This window comes from Aedes albopictus, chromosome 2 (assembly GCF_035046485.1).
Source record: "Aedes albopictus strain Foshan chromosome 2, AalbF5, whole genome shotgun sequence".
Lineage (NCBI taxonomy): Eukaryota > Metazoa > Arthropoda > Insecta > Diptera > Culicidae > Aedes > Aedes albopictus.
The window spans coordinates 248,506,971-248,527,449 of NC_085137.1; the positions used below are offsets into that span (position 1 = coordinate 248,506,971).

Sequence of the window (20,479 nt, forward strand, 5' to 3'; positions counted from 1 at the left end):
TTAGCATGCAGTATTCTTAGCACTTAAGATCTTAAACTCACAGGGATAACAACTCTTCCTTGGTACAAAACACAGTTCTCGATAACTTCAAGGTCAATTCTCAATGAATACATAGCTTTAAATCGTTCATTCAGCGATGTTGGCCAACCTTCTTCTACGAAACGTCGGATTTCCACTAAATGCGAATCTGCTGAAGTAGCTTCTGCAATTTTCTTGTAGTCTAGTGGTAGGGAATAAGAGAAATTGAGGTTCAAAATATGCTCACTGTCCAAGCTTTTAGGAACCACTTGGCTCAACGGAAAACGCGAGCAAAAATCCGCGTTGCCCATATGTGCTGAAGGTCTGTATGCGATCTCGAAGTCATATATAGATAACTCCATAATGTACCTCTGAAGTCTTGTCACAAACACTGAGTTGGCACCACACTTGCCAAAAATCCCCAGTAACGGTGTTACGCACAATGCGTGCGGGAAATTTGAACTATATTCAGATCTGTTTGAACACCACTGTGATTGCCTGTGTGACCCATTATTGTGAAGCTTATGCACTGTTATAAGAGGATAGGGACACAAAGCGTATTGTAGCGCTAGTGTGGAGATACTTGTTTACGAGGACGGAAGCAAAAGCGCTTCTATTAGGTTACCGAATTTGTAGGTAAATTGTACATGTATATATAGAATATTTTAATAAATGTGATATTTTAGCTTTTAAGCTGACCATGAATAAATACGTCTGCTGTAAGAGTCGGTTCGTCTTCATCTCCCGCAACAAACGGCTTGTGGTCGGTGAAAACCTTGAACTTTTGCCCAAATAGAAATTTATGAAATTTCTTTATGGTACATACAAGCGCCAAGGCTTCAAGGTGTAGTATGGGGTACTTCTTTTGTGCCGAGTTAAGAGAAAAGGAAGTGAAACAAATGGGTTTTTCCTTTCCTTCGACTTCATGAGCTAAGACTCCCCCCAAGCCATACGAACTAGCGTCAGATACTACAACAAGTGGCTTATTAGGGTCATAGCACAGACAAATAGACGTATCACTTGCGAAATTTCCATCGACCACGCTTTTAACGATCATTTTAAATTTTCATAGTCGCGGCTTTCACAACCAGAGGCGCGCGCATCGTTTTTCTATGCGTTTTCCGTTTCACACTAGCGCCTTCTGTTGACGATATGGCACAACTCAGTGATTCGTGCAACTTTTCCACCAGGTGATGGTAGTGTGAACTGGGCGATGGATTTTCATGAAAATCGTTCAAGGTGTTACGTCTGTTTGTCTGTGGTCATAGTATTCCAAAATATTTGCTTCCAACAATGAATTCTTACTAACATTGAATGCCTCATCGCATTTATCAGTCCATTCAAACTGTTTGTCATTACTCAAGAAGGCATGCAATGTGCTCAACTTTGATGACAGGTGAGGAACAAACTTATGGTAGTAATTTATCAGGCCAAGATAAGCCCTTAACTCGCTAATATTCTTGGGTGGTTTAGCCTGTTCGATTGTTGACAATTTTTCTGGGGAGGGCATTAGACCTTTGTCCGTCACTACGTGTCCTAAATATGGTAACTTGTTCACAAAGAACTTACATTTTGAAAAGTTAATTTTAACATTAGCCTTAGTCAAGCGTTCTAAAACTGATTCTAAATTTTTCAAACAGTCAGCCAAATCTTTTCCTGCAATTAGGACGTCGTCTAAATAAACACTTATGTTCTCCAGTCCATGCAGAATTTGTTCCATAATTTGTTGGAATATTGCTGCACTGCTGGATGCACCTTGTGGAAGCCGATTATAAGTATATAAGCCTTTGGGTGTATTTATCACCATAAACCTTCTAGAACGCTCAGAGAGTTGCACCTGTGTATATGCACCTGCCAAATCCAAACAGCAAAAAACCGTACACCCAGCCAGAGAAGCAAAAATATCCTGAGCTAGCGGTAGTGGATAAGTATTCGGTACTATAACACGATTAATAGATAGCTTGCAATCAATCACCATGCGGATATCCTGATCCTTTTTCACGACCACGATAACCGGCGAGGCCCACTCACTGGCTTTGATGGCTGTTATTATATTTTGCTGCTCAAGCATATCGAGGTGATTATCCAATTTGTCTTTCAGTTTGTAGGGAACTGTGTACGCTTTTTTAAAAATCGGTTGGTCATATTTTAACTGCAACTCTGCTTCGTAACCCTTAATCGGTTCTGAAAAATCTTTATTAAAAATTTTTGCATATTTTTGCTATAAATTTTCCACAATTTCATCTGTACCTCTACTTTGCATCAATTTATTGACTGGAGTTTTCTGCATGAAGCCTGTTCTCCACTCCGGGTAATAGAAATCAAGCCATGTCCGACCGATAAGTGGTGTGAAATGTTTTTCACACTCCAAAATAATAATTCTCTGGTAGCTCGCTGTTCCATTCAAGACAACTCTAACTTTTATTTCTCCTACAATATGCAAGCGATCGCCATTCATGACCACTAATTGTCTTTCACAGGTGTTGATCGGAACCATTCCAAAAAAGTCTAAATAATCTATATCGCTAATTACCGACACCGCCGCTCCTGAATCTATTTCCATTTGCATTCGTTTTCCTTCTATCGTAACATCAACCATGCACGGCTCATTGATTTTGTTTACAGCGGTTATCAACAAGCACTCCATACTAGTAATCCTACATTATAGAGATCTGCGGAGGCGGCCATTGTGAGCCAATCGTGCAGAGAGAACTGTCAAAGTGTGAGCCAAATGAACATGCTTATCGTTCGTAGGAAGGCGTCGTTTGAATGGTATTGCAATCGGAACTAAATAAATGAAAATTATTTATTTTTAATATCGAGAAATTGGCGGCATATGTATGTTTAGTAAAAAGATAAAAATTTATTAATTCTGCTTTCAAAAGCTCATGCTTATGACGACACTTTTGTTGCTGAACTTGTCGAAAAAACTTCCATTGCTGCTTCTTGCTTCACTTCTGCCGATATGATTAGCGTAACACTTGTGCAATGAATTTCAGATTTAAAATAGCGGAGCAATATTTCAAAAAAATTTTGGAAAAAAAATCTACCATAGTTAGAAAATGTAAACAAAACAACTTGAACCACAACGAAGTCACGCACAAAGTTTGAACATCTAGCTTTGTAGCAAGTGTTGGCAGCTGTTGTAAACAAAACAAACAGCGTTGCCGAATCGACGTATGCAACCTCCGCTCATCTCTATGTAGAGGATTTCTACTCCATACCGTCCGATTCTGATGCACTGTGCTCTTTGTCGCGCTTAAAGCTATAAGATGTTTCAGTTTTTGAACCCGAGTCGGATCCAATAAACCTAACAGAGTTGTTGTTACGATAGGAATAGCATTGTCGTCTCAAATGGCCCTTCTTTTTGCAAAAGCTGCAAATTGCATTTGCATACGGATTAGCATCTCTGTTATTCGAAGTCGATCTCTCACGAAAGCTCACACGGTTACAGAAGTTACACAGATTTGTGTAATACTAGATCAGCCTCACCGCTGTGTCAAATGTACACAGATACTTTTCCGGCTCCAGCGCTGGCATGAAAACAAAATTAACAATTATTTTTGCACTGATCGATTCCTGATAATGCATGTCATCGTTCAGAGAAAATTAGTTATGAACTTTGCTCCCATACCAGCGCTAGAACCAGAAAAGTGACTGTGCACATTTGACACAGGGGTGGAGGCTGATCTAGTAGTACACAAATCTGTGTACATTGTACACAAGCCTGTGTACATTGTACACAAGCCTGTGTTGTTTCATTTTAGGGTGCACTTGCTTTTTCTCACTCACGTTCCGACTGCGATCTCTAGACCGCCCGTAATACTCTCTGGGTGATCTCTCGTAACCTCTGGCTTCTCTCTCATAATCTCTGGGGTTCCTATTCCACTCTTTTTTTTCCTAATCGATTCTTTATTGAGCTGATTTCAGATGACTCTCGTCTCTCCGGCCCGAAAATGGAGTTTGCTTGGTTTCCCGCTACCTCACTGCTAATAATCTTTTTCTTCACCGCAGCTAAACTCAAATCCTCATCCATCAATAACTTTTTCTGTAACTCTTTGTCATAAAGTCCCATAACAAGCCTATCTCGAATTGCGGTTTCTTTAAATTCTTTGAAGTCACAATTCTCAGCTTGCAACTTAACAGCCAGAATGTAGCTTTCAGCTGTTTCATCGGGACGTTGATAACGGTTGTAGAACCGATATCGCTGCATCATGTCTGGTTCGACTTTGTCGAAACGTTCTTTCAACTTTTTAATCATGTCATCGTATCTCAAAGTCTGCAGTTCTACACCAGGAAACATTAATTTTAATTCATCGTATACGACCGAACCAGAAAGAGCTATTAAAACACATTTCTTATTCTCTTCATCCCATTTGTTAAATCGGCTAAGACTCTCCAATCTCTCAACATAGTTGGTAAAAGGAGTTCCCGCCACATAGTGGTCCAACGTTCCCATAGCCGACATTCTCTGAGTGAAATAAGAAAGGGACAAAATATGAGGAAATTGAACTTACGCTTTTCTCTGAGTATACCCACTCAATAGTGTAGTCCTGGGTTACTGAGTCCTTGCCGGTCCACTCGAATCAGAGTACTCAAATTGTACGCGCTCGGCACTGCTCACTGCTTAACTTTATCACCTAAGTGTTTTTCGCACACGGTTTTGCAAAATTGCTAATTCCACTACCGCTTCGAATGAGCCACAAATTTAGGTAAAGCTTGCACAAGTTAATCTACTTTTGTACCACTACGTTTCAGCATACAGTTTGCCTACGCTTGATCGGGCTTTTACACATCACACTCGGCGTTGGAAACAATAGTTTTTTTTGCACAATTGAAGCACGCAATATGCCGCAAAGCAGCCGGTGGCTTGATCACTGGTCGGACTCGATCACTAACACTGCACAGATTTAAAATCTTATTTTTTTTTCTCGCCGCCACTGTTCAAACCTTAGAACTATATTTAATTAAGGTAGTTTCTTCGATATGAAAATAAAGACACTTTCAAGTTACTGTTAAGAACTGATCATTGGGTTTATTGAGGCTGTCTTTTATACCCATATATGGCACATACAATTATAGTTTGTTCGTGTTGGTTACAAATGAATTCTGTGTGGACTCTGCCAATTAACCCAACCGGGAATATCTAACAGTATGAAGCCCACGAGTGGGCTTGGTCTTAGTCGAAACAAATTTCATGTTTTTTTAGTCCCATACAATTTTTGACAACTTTTTTTTAGGCCCCCTTGAGGGAGCCTTGAGATACGAATTTCAAATTTTGATACGATGAATAAAATGATCATTTTCCAACAACGAACTTATAACATTTACATTTTTGCAAAGTAAGGGACGGCCTAATCCACAGGGACTGGGGAATTTGTTAGACGGATAGGATGAGCAGTACCGTTGTGTCGGTGATGCGATCCATGGATAGGGGATATGTATTTATAGTGTTCGTGAGGTGATCGATTGTGTGGTGATTACTGTGAAGGTCAAACGGCATAGTTCGCTTTGGTTGCATAATTTGTAGGCGTTACATACACTGTGCTGCGAAAGATGGAAGAAAGGGAAACGACTTTTTCAATTCTTTTCTGATTCTAGCGAAAGCTAAGTAGACTAAGGCGATCAGAACTATTCAAGAAGTTTATTCCTACGCAAAGTACCCAGTATCCATCGACTATTTGGTTTCGATCGGGCATCAAATGCCCCATTGTTCTTATAACTCTGTTTTGTTAATAATTACTCATTTTTTTCACTTATTACTTCTTTTAGGCAAGTGGACCCTGATACGCTGCAAATGACTCCGCGTTGTTTGCTGGTTGGCCACACGGCACCGGTTCTTTGTTTGACCCGTGCCTCCATCATACAGGACAATAACTTTCTGGTGAGTTCGTCGGAAAATGGAGAAATGTGCACCTGGGATCTGGTGGATGGCAAATGCACCGAGAGCATCAAAATGGCCCAGGTGCATACGAACATCCAAGCCTATCATATGGCCAATTGTGATGACATCCGGCTGTTCTGCAATGGGTACTATGCGGAAATCATGGTGATGGATCCGTTCAGCTTGGAAGTGCTGTTCTCTTTGAGTTCCAAGGTCAACCCGGACTGGATTTCGGCTCTGCACGTGCTGAGACCCTCTAAGCGTAAGGACGATGTTGTGCTGGCCATCACCACGACCGGAACCGTAAAAGTTTGGACGTTGATCGGCAATGAGAACAAGTACTCGGAACCGATCTATGAGAACGAATCCAAGCAAATCCGGTGCCTGAACGCCATCACGATGAATTGCTGTTCGCAGAATCAGCGCACGGTTCTGATCGTTTGTGCCAAGTATTGGCAAATTTATGACGCTGGTGATTTCACCGTGCTATGCAGTGTGATTTCTCCCTCCGGGGAACGCTGGATGGGAGGTGACTTTTTGGCCAATGACCGCGTTATTTTGTGGTCCGACGAGGGCAAAGGCTACATGTATCGGTTACCGGCAAACAGCATTCCGGACAACAAGGACTTCCACGGGCCATCGATTGGAAAGGACTCGCCGTTTTTGTACTGCGTTCTGTCCCAAACGGGCGAGAAACCCTTGTCCTGTCCACCAACCATGAAACTGGTAACGTCGAACCGGGGAGGAAAGACACAGAAGTATCTGTTGCGTGGTGATTCCGAGGGCTTCATCAATATCTGGGCCGTGCCGGACATATCGATGGAGCAAATCAAGGTGATTCAGAATGAGAAGAGACTACCTTCGAGTAAGTTTGTCAGCTACTTGAAACTTGCTATGTAGATTGGATATTAAAACTGTATGCTACTGTTACAGCTCTTGAATCGACGATTTGTACCAGCTTGGAGGAGGCTTGGAACAAAATGAACCCCCTGCCGGTGGGTATCCTGGATCAGCTGTACCGAAACAGTACCGAACCGATGATAAAGTTGACGGCCAGCATCTATCTACCGTTGCAAAGCCGGCTGGTCGTTGGCCGCGAGGATGGAAGCATTATTATAGTGCCGGCCACGCAAACCGTTATGCTCCATCTGCTGTATGGACAGCATCAGGAATTGACGGGTGAGTTCAATCCGTAGAAAACTTTAAGGGGAAGATATGACAAAGCCACACCTCGAATATTCAAGAACACACATTCAAAGAATAGAATGTCGGTATGTTCCGAAAAGTTTTCAGCGCAAACCAGTATTTGGTTCTTTAGATTTGTTCTCTTGATAATTTGGCGGTGGCTTTGAGGCACGACACTTCCAGAACCTCAAAAATTAAACTTCCATCTTCCAGATTGGCCCCGGCACCAAATATTGAACGGACACAGTGGTCGCGTGAACTGTTTGCTGTGTCCATCGTTGGCACACCCCCGCTACGACAAGTCCCACCTGGTGTCCGGCGGGGTTGATTTCGCCGTGTGCCTGTGGGATCTGTACAGTGGCCAGTTGCTCCATCGGTTCTGCGTTCACGCCGGAGAAATCACCCAGCTGCTGGTACCACCGGCAACATGCAGCGTTAGTTATCGCCACCTAAGGTTTTTTTTATTATTGATTTGTTGTTAACGCTAGGATATCTTTATAGCCCCGTATTTTGAAGTGTATCTGTTCGGTCGCTTCGGACCATTCGGTAACGCTGTTGAGCCTGCAGGAAAGAAAGTGTGTAACCTTGGCCAGTCGACATCTGTTTCCAGTTGTGTCTATCAAATGGCGTCCGTTGGATGATTTCCTGATTGTAGGATGCTCGGATGGAACCGTGTACGTGTGGCAGATGGAAACCGGTCACTTGGACAGGGTATTGCATGGTGAGTTTCAACTCAAACTGCGGAAGAATGTGGAATTGAACAATTTGGATTTCCAGGAATCATTGCCGAGGAAGTCATGAATGCCTGTGATGAGAACACGGGTGATTCGGGTAGTAGTAGTGGATCGACTTCGGAAATGGGTCTATCGAATCCCGCTGTCCATTTCTTTAGGTATGAACGGTATCCCGACTAACGGTCAACTTTTAACTTGTTTTTGTCTAATTTTCTGCTTCCATAACTGCAGAGGTCTCCGCCATCGTAACTTCAATGCCATTCGCCATGCCACACAGCGTGGCATTCATCAGTTGCAACAACTGCATGCGCACAACAACCAGCATGGAGACTTTCTGATGAAGAACCGAAGTAGTCCGTTGATAATTCAGGGATTACGGACCAACCCGAAAGGTAGGATATCCTCGTTGGAATATTTGTGCTTCTAGCTCTTATTCTCCACAAACCAATTAAAAAATTATCCCATGACTAATATTATTTTACTTGAAAGTTTGATATTCTCTGATTACTCTCTCATACTTAGGCAAAACTAAAGAAATTATCCAGGGTCATCTTGCCACTGTTTGCGACATGATTATATTGATCTCTATCTATTCCATTTACAGACGCTGAAAGTCATATTTTGTTCTTCGATATCGAGGGTTTGATCTTTGAGCTGCATGCCGAAGAATACGCTGCCATGAGCCCTAGTACATTAGAGGTAAGTTAGTCTTATTAACGAAATATAAATTGAATTTCCGACATCTACATTTAAATTTCACAGGCTGAAGGACTCCTTGTTCCTGCGGGGACCGACACTCATTCATCTGAAGCAGGCAAGAAAATTTCAGGTAAGATCATTCTACGTTTTGTTTTTGGTACTAATTATTCACTGTTGGTAAATAACCGCATACTAACCAAATCGTGGACACATGTGGTAATCTAATCGATCATTATTCAAATTGAAACCATTCAATTTGTGCTAATCGTCATCATTTTGGACGCTTTTCTCTTTTCTTTTTTTCTATGCTGTCACAAACAATACAAAAACTATTTGGTAAATCATCGCAAAAATTCGAATTTAGACTTTCTCGGTCGTGTGAAGAATAAAGCTGGTGACATGGAAAAAATACTGAAAGAGAAAGATAAACACGGTTCGTTACAAAGTGCATTTTTTTCTATGTTGCTTGATTTAGCATTGTGTGTGCCTCTCTGCATACTTAGAGTGGCTTTATTGTTACGTTATTATGTTCGGTAGTATTTATTGTTGAAAATGCATGCCAAAATCGCTCGAAATCGCATGGTAGTTACGTTAAATGCTTGAATTCCAAGCTGCGCATTATATTTTAGAAAAAGCTAGAATAAGTAGCTTCTAGCTATTAATTATGTATATCCTTTTCAAATAAGTCATCAATTAGTATTTTTTACACGTACGTATAATAACTTCCATTATTTGTCGTTATTAACATTCTAAAAAGTATACCCATTTAGAAAACCTTTACTCTGGGCATTTAAACACACACAATTGATTTCAATACGTACTTAGATATCAATCCCATATTTGCTGGATTTCCTATTCATATGGTACAGTTATGCGATCATAGACAGTAGAAACCTTATACAGTAGACTCTCAAACATTTTATCTCTCCTCTGGTCGGTACTGATTTATCTCGATATTGCATTATATCGAAATCTACTTGTTCAAGATGTTCTCTCCATTCATTCATTTAGTTCAACATAAAATCCATGATAACACATGAAGTTGAAAATCTGTCGTCATAATAATGGGTTTGCTACTGCAGCGCTCAACCTGGTTCGCCCATCGTTCTCTCTAAGCTTCAATCCTTTTTGTACCAACCGGAACAATAGAAAGATACTTAATACACTTCACTAACAGTCAAACAAAAAAAAACATAAAAGCCAAGTAAGCCTTAAAAAAAAACAAACCAAATCTTGCTGCTCAGCAACCTCAATGTCCTCGGAATCAAGGATATCACCCCAATCAAGGCTGGATAACAGTTCAGTGATACTACGATGATCGGCCTTGCGGAAATCATAGGAAACGACAATCGATGAAACGACAAATGCCAGAGGCAATTTGGCGTCGATTGTTAGCAGCAAAGGGGGATGATGACGTGTTAATTTCACTAAGGAGCAGGTGCTTTGCATATGAGCGGTGTGGTGTCCTGCGCACTGAAGAAGCAGAGTCTAAGCTACGATTGTTCTAATTTGTAACGTGGGTGCCGTACGGTGAAGATCTTGTTCGTGGTCGAGCGGTCGTCGACGAAACTGGCTTCATAACTTCCCACAAACTCATTTACTTTAGATAAAAAACGGCGGAAGATGATTTGGGAAATCACTTTGTAGGCGGCATTCAGAATTGCGATCACTCGGAAGTTCTCTCACTGCAATTCGTCACCTTTCTTGTAGATAGGGTGAATGACCCCTCCCTTTCATTCTTTCGGTAACTGTACGGTCTCCCAGATAAGGTGGCCATCTTTTTCGGGCCCATTTTGATGAATTCAGCTTCGATACCATCCTTACCAGCAGACTTATTGTTCTTGAGCTGCTGGATAGCTTCCTTAACTTCCTTCAAAGTGGCTTTTGGCTCGGGCGCAGTATCATAACGTCCCAAGACTTCATGGCGCATTTTTCCGAGGCATAACATCCAAACATGCAGATATGTCACAAAGTCCAAGGAAAGAGGGTGTATAGGATATTATGAAGCATCCAAATTTTTGGGCATTATTTTGTAAAAAAATGCGACTGTACGACCGGGACAGTACGGCCTCGGACATTGTGATCCGACCCCGTTGGCTCGTTGTTGCTCCCTGATGTACAATCGTAGTCATTTCTCTCGCTGCCTTGATCCTCCATGTCTGAGTTATCCGCACCATTCAGGTGTTCATCGCTGCTTCCACCTTTCGATCACCTCACGTCCGTTAATCATAATGCTCCCGTCCTTATCCCTACACATTTCGGGTCGTGGCACGACCCATGTGTTCACATTCCGCTTCTTTCAGGCGGCGTCAGGTGGCGCTTTTTCTCCTGGAAGAGACGGATCTGCTGTTTCCACATTCTTTATATCGCTCCACGTTCTGCCGGGTCCCGTGCTGCAGCATGATCGCCCTCGCTGCGTTTCTCTTCCAAAATCTCTCTACACTCATCGTCGAACCAATCGGTCCTTCGGCTCCGTTCCGCATACCAATGGTCTCCGCTGCGTTGTTGATGGCTGCCTTTATCGTACTCCAGAAGTCCTCGAGAGGGGCTTCATTGAGCTCGTCCGGCAAGGCTGCCTAGAGATTCTGCGCGTATGCTCAGGCGACATCCGGTTGCTTCAGTCGCTCCAGATTATACCGAGGCGGCCGTCGGTACCGTATGTTGTTGATCATTGAGTATTTTTGGCGCATTTTTACCATCACCAGGGAGCTGTCAGAGTCAATGTTAGCGCCACGATAGGTCATGACGTCGATAATGTCGGTGTGCTGTCCGTTAATCAGGACGTGATCGATTTGGGATTCTGTCTGCTGTGGTGATCTCCAGGTGTAACGATAAGGGGTGTTGTGCTAAAAATAGGTTCTACGTATGGCCATGTTCTTGGAGGCTCCTTTGGGCAGCTATCGTATTCGCGTTTGAACTGCGCGTAGTATCCGTCCTTGTCATCATCAGTGCTTCCGGAGTGTGGGCTGTGCACGTTTATTATGTATATCGCCCATCACTATAATAGCTGTTCCCAGCTCGCGTGTATTGCCGCAGCTCTGGTAGATGGTATGGTTACCTCTAAACGTTCGCACCGTTGACCCTGTCCCTGTCCGCGGTCCTTCAGTACATCGGCAAGTATGTGGATTAGGGTGGCCCACACTTATATGAAAAACAAAAATTTCGAAAAATGCCAAGTCTTACCTCCTGAATCAGTTGTTTTGAACTCCCAGAAGCCACGTTTAAAATTTGAGCAAAATCGGTTGAGCCTAAGGCACCCTACACACTACTCAAACTGTTTGACCAACATTGCCACCGCCCCCAGGTTGGTCGAACCAGCGAATGTTTCTGCAATCGTATGACGAACTGCCAAATCGTGTTGCACCAACATGTCACTTTGGTTGCACCAACATCATCTCCCATTTGAAATCGCACTATGTTTGTGCAACAACACTACACACGGTACGATCGGTTCGTCAAACATTGGCTCCGCCCACCGTTGGTTTGAGAAAAATCAAACTGGTTTGATTTTTGCCGACCAAACCATCAACCGTCAAATCGGTTTGACGAACTGCCAAATTGGTTTGTCAAACAGCATCACACACGGTCAAACACAGCACCAACTCAACCATCAACCTGGGGGCGGGGTCAATGTTGGTCAAACCGTTTGAGTAGTGTGTAGGGTGCCTAAGGGGGCGCTCAAAACGCTTGAAGTTTGTATGGGAAAACTTGGCCAAATGTATGCAGAAATTTTAAGTTTTCGAATTTTGCCGCTAGGTGGCGCTGTAAGCGTTCAATAAGTAAACCCTTTGATATTATTGTAGGTGACTATATGCCAAACGACTTTGTCCAAGACCGCGAAGTGATCCGACGCCTGTGAAAAAAGTTATACCCTAGGCAAAGTGAGGCAAAGTATTGAGATTTCATTATTGATATTATTCCTTTACACGTATTAGAAAAACAACAATAAAGTTTATCCTCACTTTACCTAGGGTATAACTTTTTTCACAGACGTTGGATCACTTCGCGGTCTTCGACAAAGTTGTTTGGCATATAGTCACCTACAATAATATCAAAGGGTTTGATTATTGAACGCTTACAGCGCCACCTAGCGGCAAAATTCGAAAACTTAAAATTTCTGCATACATTTGGCCAACTTTTCCCATACAAACTTCAAGCGTTTTGAGCGCCCCCTTAGGCTTAATTGATTTTGCTCAAATTTTGAACGTAGCCCAAATGAACGGAGTCCAAAATAACTGATTTAGGAAGTTAGACTTGACATTTTTCGAAATTTTGTTTTTCATATAAGTGTGGGCCACCTTAATGTGGATGCTCCCGATGAAATTGAAAGATCTGCACTTCCACGTACCGAGTTTCCAATCGCACGTCCTTTTTGTTCGCTGGGGTTGTTGCCGTTGGTTTCGATTCGTATTCTCTTGTTGATTTTTCGGTGCTTGGCCTTTACGGTCGGCTCGCAGGGCCTAACATTAACTCCCTGGTTTACTGTCCGGAGGAACCCAGTAAGTATGCCGAAGCAAAACTCCCTTCCCTGTCAGCATACGACCAAAGTTCTCACCGGGGTTGGTTACCCGATCTTCCCTAAGGTTGCTCGTATCCCTGCCGGTGCCACTTGAAGGTAGGGATCGGAGTTGCATGGCAAGAGGCTGAAGGACCTTACAAGAGGTCTGAATCGCATTGCCAGCCTTTACCGTGCTAAGTTGCACGTTTACACTCGACGGCTGTAGCGGCAGAACCTGATCCATTAGACGTTGCTTTTCGCCGATGTCCAAATATTCGGGTCCGTTAGAGTCATGGACTTGGAAGAGGGCCAGTGTAAGCCGCGCCCTACAGTTGACAACCACACATCGCACAGGTCGGACGCGCTTCTTGATTACTCTCCTTTCGATCACTAAAGAAAAATGCACGGTGTGCGGCCAAACACCTTAGTGGTTGACTTTAGTGTTCCTCCGATTCGCCCTGAAATAGGGAAAGTGCAATCCTTTTTGGAGAATGAAATAAATCTCCAATATGCTGATGTTATACCACCATATACACAACTTACCCCCGTCGATTAGCAATGCAGCTGTCAGTGAATTCATGCTGAAGTACGGAGAAGTAATCTCCATAGGGGCGAATACTGGAGACAATATTTCCCCGGCATGATAAACGGCGTAAGAGTTCTTCGAATGAACTTGTTCAGGGATATTCCTCCGATCATCACTGTGCACAACGAAAGAACAATGGTCTCGTATTCCAACCAGCCCAAATCAAGCGATCAACCATTCCTTCCAAGCAAGCGGGCTTCGGATTCCAGTTCTTCTAAAATCCCACCAGAAGTATCTCCAGCTACAGCATCAGCTGATGGTTTATTCAACAACACCGAGTTCCCACCACTTAACAGCCATCTGCAAAAATCGCCGCATCTCGTATCAAGTGCACAATCGACCGCATATGACCGAAGGCGTAGCCAGCTTTTCGGCCAGGGGGGGGCGAGCACCCTTACACTGAAAACCACTTTGCAGTAACAAGGAGCTCAAATACTTCATCATTTAAATAAAAGTGAAGTATGAAATATGGGTGATTAACAGGAATGGTTCAATGGAAGAATCATATATGATTATAATCCTGAGGAATTTCTCAAGATATTGCTTCAGGAATTTTTTAACAAATGCCATCATGAATTTGAATTCATCCAACAGTTTCTCCAGAAATTTCTTTAATACTTTTCCAGGTTATTTTAATGTAGATATTCCAGAAGAAATTACCTTCGGAAAACTTGCAGTAATTCCGTTGGGAATACCTTCAGAAATTTCTTCAATAATTCCTCCAGAAGTTTTATTACAAATTTCACCATGCATTCTTTTAAGAATTTCCCCAGTAATTCTTTACAAATATCATTCTTAATTTCACCAGAAATCCGTTTGAGAAGCTCCAGAAAATACTTTAAGAATTTCTCCGGGAATTCTTTCAAAAATTCCAATCAAACTAAGATTCCTTTCCTTGAGGAATACCCTAAAAAATTTTTGGAGAAATTTCTTCGAAAAATCCTTTAATGAATTCCTTCGGAATTACGGGAAAACATTCGCTGAAAATTTCTAAAGGAATTCCTTCGGAAATTCCTGGAGGAATGTCTTTGGAAGTTGCTAGAGGAATTCATTCGGAAATTTTTAAAGGAATCAATTAAAAAATAATTTCAGGAATTTATTTCGAAAATCCATGAGGAATTCCACCTGAAATTCCTTGACAAATTCTTCAGAAATTTCTTGAGGAATTCCTTCATTTCTAAAGCTCCTTGAGAAATTCCATAAGACATTCCTTCGAGAGTTCTTCTACGATTTTCTTTAGAAGAATTCTTCGGGAATTCCTTGAGGAATTTCTTTGAAATAGATTTAGAATATTCCTTGAGAAACTCCTTCGGAGTTTTCGTGAGGAATTCTTCTGAAAATTCCTTGAGGAATGCCTTCAAAAATTCTTGGAGGAATTCAAACGGAAATTTCTGTGAGAATTCCTCCCAAATTCCTGAAGCAATTCTTTCGAAAATATTGAAAAAAAAATCACTAAAAGTCTTTTGAGATATCCCTTCTGAAATTCCATAAGGAATTTCTTTAAAAATCTTTCAAAACTTCCTTGAAAAAATATTTCGGAAATTCTTGAAGAAATGCTTTTTGTGATTTTTTATTTGCTAGAGGAACTCATTCGAAAATTCTTTGAAGAGTTACTTTAAAAATGCCTTGATAAGGAAAATTCGGAAATTGTTAAAGGAGTTCGTTTGGAATTTTTTTTGACATGTGTCTGAAATGTCTTATGGAATACCTTCGGAAATTTTGTGAGAAATTGTTTGATAAGTTCATTGAGGAATTTTTTTCGGTTTTTTATAAATCTTTACGAAATTCCTCAAGGAATTCCAGCGAAAGATCCTTGAGAAGTTTCTTCGGAAATTCCTCAAGAAATTCTTTCAAAAATGTATTGCGAAACTCCTACGAAAACTTGAGAATCTTCTTCAAACATTCCTTCAGAAACACGTTTGGGGATTATGTGAGAAAATCCTAAGGAAACTTTTTGAGGACAACTGTCAAAAATTTTTGGAGGAATTCATTCGGAAATTTTTGGAGGTATTTCAAAGCAAATCCATAAGAAATTTCTTTGGAAATTCGTAGAGGAATTCCTTCGGAAATTCAGGAGAAAATCCTTTGAAAATTCCAGGAGAAATTCCTTTGAAAATTCCTGGAGGAATTCCTACGGAAATTCCTGGACAAGCTCCTCCGGAAACTCATGGAGGAATTCTTCGGAAAAATCCTGGAGGAATTCCCTCGGAAATTTATGGAGGAATTCCTTCGAGAATTCGTGGAGGATTTCCTTCAGGAACTCCTGGAGCTATTTCTTCGGAAATACCTGGAGATATTCCTTCCAGAAATTTCTGGAGGAATTCCTTCGGAAATTAATGGAGGAATTCCTTCAGAAAACCCTTGAGCGATTCCTTCGCATAAGTCCTGGAGGAATTCCTTCTGAAATTTATGGAGGAACTCCTTCGGAAATTCGTGAAGGAATTCTTGGAGAAATTCTTTGGAAAATTCCTGGTGGAATTCCTTCAGACATTCATGAAAGAATTCCTTCGGAAATTCCGGCAGAAACTCCTTTGAAAATTCCAGGTGAAATTCCTTTGAAAATTCCAGGTGAAATTCCTTTGAAAATCCCTGGAGGAATTCCACCGGAAATTACTGCAGGAATTCCCTCGGAAATTCCAGGAGGAATTCCTTCGGAAATTGCTGGAAGATTTCCTTCGGAAATTCCTGAAGGAATTCCTTCGGAAATTTATGAAGGAATTCCTTCGGAAATTTCAGAAGGAATTCCTTTGGAAATTGCAGAAGGAATTTCTTTGAAAATTCCTGGAGGATCTCCTTCGGAAATTCCTGGAGAATTTCCTCCAGAAATTTCTGAAGAAATTCATCCGGAAATTCATGGAGGAATTTCTCAGGAAATTCCTGGAGGAATTCCTTTGAAAATTCGTGGAGGAATTTCTTCAGAAATTCGTGAATGAATTCTTTCGGAAAATTTCTGGAGCAATTCCTTCGGAAATTCATGAAGGAACTCCTTCGGAAAATGCGTTAGGATTTCCTTCGCAAAATTCCTGGAGGAATTCCTTCGGAAATTCATGGAGAAATTCCTTCGGTATTTCCTGGAGGAATTCCTCCGGAAATTCCTCGAGGAATTTCTTCGGAAATTCGTGGAGGGATTCCGTCGGAAAATTTCTGGAGGAATTCCTTTGGAAATTCATGTAAGAATTCCTTCGGAAAATTCTTTAGAAATTCCTTCGCAAAATTCCTGGAGGAATTCCTTCGGACATTCATGGAGGAATTCCTTCGGAAATTCCAGGAGGACATCCTTTAAAAATTCCAAGAGGAATTCCTTTGAAAATTCCTAGAAGAATTTCTTCGGAAATTCTCGGAGGAATTCCTCCGGAAATTCCTCGAGGAATTTCTTCTGAAATTCGTAGAGGAGTCCCGTCGGAAAATTTCTGGAGGAATTCCTTCGGAAATTCATGGAGGGATTTCTTTATACATTCATGAAGGAATTCCTTCGGAAATTCCAGGAGAAAATCCTTTGAAAATTCCAAGAGGAATTTCCTTGAAAATTCCTGGAAGAATTCCTTTGGAAATTCCTGGAAGAATTCCTCCGGAAATTCTCCGGAAATTGGAGGAATTTCTCCGGAAGTTCCTGGAGGATTTCCCTCCGAAATTCCTGGAGGAATTGCCACGGAAATTCCTGGAGAAATTCTCTCGGAAATACATTAATTAAGGAATTCATTCGGAAAATCCTACGCAAAATTCCTGGTGGAATTACATCGGAAATTAAAAGGTACTCGGATCGCAAGTGAAAACACGTCTGGTAGTGACTAACGGTACAGACAGAATGAGAGCTTTATTGATTTAAAAGGTACTCGGATCGCAAGTGAAAACACGTCTGGTAGTGACTAACGGTACAGACAGAATGAGAGCTTTATTGATTTCAAATTCATGGCTTACTATGATACTATAACATCCCCTCCTTAACCGTGAATTTGATTAACTCCTAAATTATGTACGGCTTCCGTGAAACGACCACCCGGAATGGGTTTGGTGAGGACATCCGCCTTCTGGAGATCCGATTTCACATGGTGTAACGAGATTGCTTTCTTTTCTAGCTGCTCTCGTACGAAATGGTGCCTCAGATCGATGTGTTTACTTCGAGGCGAATAACCGATCTCTTTCTCCGCCAAACAGATCGCACTTTGATTGTCGCTGAAGATGGGGATCGTCAGCTCCAACTGGAACATCTCGCCAAGGAATCCACGCCACCAGACTGCCTCTTGCGTTGCTCCGGACAGAGCCATGTATTCCGCCTCGGTTGTGGACAACGCCACCGTTGGTTGACGTCTACAGCTCCACGCTACCGAACCACCACCGTACTGGAACGTATATCCTGTTATAGAACGTCGGGTTTCGGGGTCATTGCCCCAATCTGCGTCGCTGAATCCGTCGAACGATGGCGTAGATTGCTTCCGGAAAGTAAGCTTCATGGATTTCGTGCCCTTCAAATACCGGAGAATCCTTTTCGCCGCTACCCAATGCACCTCGCTTGGATCGCTGCTGAAGCTACTCACCACATTCACAGCGTATGCTATGTCCGGCCGCGTACAGTGCGCCAGAAACTGCAATCCTCCGACCAGCTGCCGAAACGGAACCTTCTCCATGTGCTGCTGCTGCTCCTTCGTTGTCGATCCAGTTTTCGTTAATCGCTGATGTGGATCCGCCGGTGTCGACACTGTGTTGCAGTTGGTCATCTTGAATCGCTCCAGTAGTTCGTCCACATAGCGCTCTTGATCCAGCATAACAGCATCGTTACTCCTGGTGATTCTCATACCGAGCACCTGCTTGGCCTCTCCCAGGTCCTTCATGTGGAACAGCGTCATCAGCTGCTTCTTCACATTTTGAATCAACTTCACATCCGTCGAAAACAGCAGGAAGTCATCCACGTAGACGGCAATCACCAGTATTGTGGAGTCATCGATTTTGAAATACACGCAAGGGTCAAAGCTGGATCGCTTGAAACCCATGCGCTTCAGTTCAGTATCCAACTTGGCATTCCAGACACGACTCGCTTGTTTCAAGCCATATAGTGCTTTCGACAAACGACACACCTTCTTCGGATCCTTCTTGTCGACGAATCCCTCTGGCTGCTCCATATAGATTTCTTCGCCAGACAAATCTCCCTGAAGAAATGCCGTTACCGCATCCATTTGGTGTATGTGCATGCCCTGCTGCGCCGCTAACGCCAACAAGAAACGGATGCTTGCGTATCTCACCACCGGCGAATACGTCTCGTTGAAATCGACACCCTTAACCAGGGTCGTGCAATTTCGAAAGAAAAACATGACGTACGACGACTGTAGCAAATCGTTTCCCATGCGAACGGACTGCTGTGATGCTTCATCTCTCACCCAGCAACACACTCGTTCGTTGCTGCTACAGAAACAAGTGTGTATGAAACATGGGATGATACACTTGGATTTTCGTTTCATTTATGAGTCATTGAAATACTTCAACATGCTAAAAACACTATTTAAACCACATTTTTAAATAGTGGTGCACGCCAATAGAATGATAATTATGTTTTATGAAAGAGGATAACAAATTCGACCACTAAAATCCAATTAACCGGCGCCCGTAGCCATTGAGAGACTAGCGCGCACTAGTGAGACACTAATGCTCTGACGGGTGAAGCACAAGCAATGCGACCGGGTGGGAGACTACCGAGTGCTACGATGAGTGGAAAAGTTTTTTTTAACGACCGAGTCATTAGAAAAATGTATGAAACACTTGAAGTGACTCATTCAAATGTTGCATGAAAGTGTATCATTGAAACGAAATTGTACGCCCCTGCCCTTAACTTGCGAGAAACCTTTGATGACCAGCCTTGATTTATATCTTTCCACAGATCCGTCCGGATTGAACTTGCGCTTGAAGATCCACTTGCACTTCAATGCCTTTCTTCCCGGTGGTAGCTCCGTTAACTTCCACGTCTTGTTGGTCTTCAACGCTTGCATCTCAGCCTCCATGGCCTCACGCCACAGCTCACGATCGTCGTCGTCCATTGCCTCGCGGACCGATTGTGGCTCGGTTGCTCGTTCATGCTCGTCGATTACCTGGTATGCAACAAACGTTTCAGGAAGTACACTATAGGTCATATCAAAATTAAGGTACTTGCCTGGGGTACGGCGCTCCCGCACGCTGCGCCTGACAGCATGTTGCTGCTCTTCTTGTTGCGAGGGGAGCGCAGGCGAATTCATCCGAACTGTCTCGATGGTGTCATTTGCGCTGTCGTAGTCCGTTTCGTCTTCCAACTCGTCATCCGCCAGTGGGTTCTCTGGCTCTTCATCGGTGGTACCGCCGGAAACCGTTGGCGTTCCAGCAACTTCATTACCTTCAACGATTTCGTCACTCACTAATTCCATCGTCATTCCAGGTACACGTTCCGACTGCTTCATGGCATTTCCGCTAGCTTCACTCAGGAAGACGACGTCCCGAGACACGGAAACCTTGCCTGTTCTTGGGTTGAACACTCGAAGACCTTTCGAACGTTCGGAATAACCAACAAAGACGCCAGCTTCGGATTTCGGATCCCACTTCAATCGCTTCGCTTTCGCCACATGGCACATCACTTTGGCGCCGAAAACGCGCAGCTCAGACAAGTCTGGCCGCACACCGCTGAATCGCTCCTCCGGGGTCACTCGCAGACCTTTCGTCGGTGATCGGTTGATCAGGAACACAGCAGTTGAAACAGCTTCTGCCCAAAAACGTTTCTCCAGATTGGCATCGAACAAAAGACATCGCGCCCGTTCGACTATGGTACGGTTTGCCCGCTCAGCAAGACCATTCTGTTCCGGATTGTACGGCACCGTCACCTCATGATGGATTCCGGACCTACGAAGAAACTTCTCCAT

At 42.8% G+C, this 20,479-nt stretch overlaps 2 protein-coding genes across 2 annotated transcripts in view; one reads left to right on the forward strand and one right to left on the reverse strand.

Moving 5' to 3' along the window:
- Positions 1 to 20,479, reverse strand: part of LOC134288002 (craniofacial development protein 2-like) — a 366,803-nt gene that overhangs the window by 243,096 nt on the left and 103,228 nt on the right. The window lies entirely within an intron of this gene.
- The window catches only part of LOC109433249 (WD repeat-containing protein 7), a 39,614-nt gene that overhangs the window by 3,796 nt on the left and 15,339 nt on the right, over positions 1 to 20,479 (forward strand). The window contains exons 3-11 of the mRNA XM_062851490.1: positions 5,791 to 6,767; positions 6,836 to 7,081; positions 7,301 to 7,521; positions 7,589 to 7,808; positions 7,865 to 7,979; positions 8,053 to 8,213; positions 8,426 to 8,520; positions 8,584 to 8,650; positions 8,885 to 8,953. Coding sequence (XP_062707474.1) covers positions 5,791 to 6,767; positions 6,836 to 7,081; positions 7,301 to 7,521; positions 7,589 to 7,808; positions 7,865 to 7,979; positions 8,053 to 8,213; positions 8,426 to 8,520; positions 8,584 to 8,650; positions 8,885 to 8,953 — 2,171 coding nt within the window. The remainder of the gene's footprint in view (positions 1 to 5,790; positions 6,768 to 6,835; positions 7,082 to 7,300; positions 7,522 to 7,588; positions 7,809 to 7,864; positions 7,980 to 8,052; positions 8,214 to 8,425; positions 8,521 to 8,583; positions 8,651 to 8,884; positions 8,954 to 20,479) is intronic.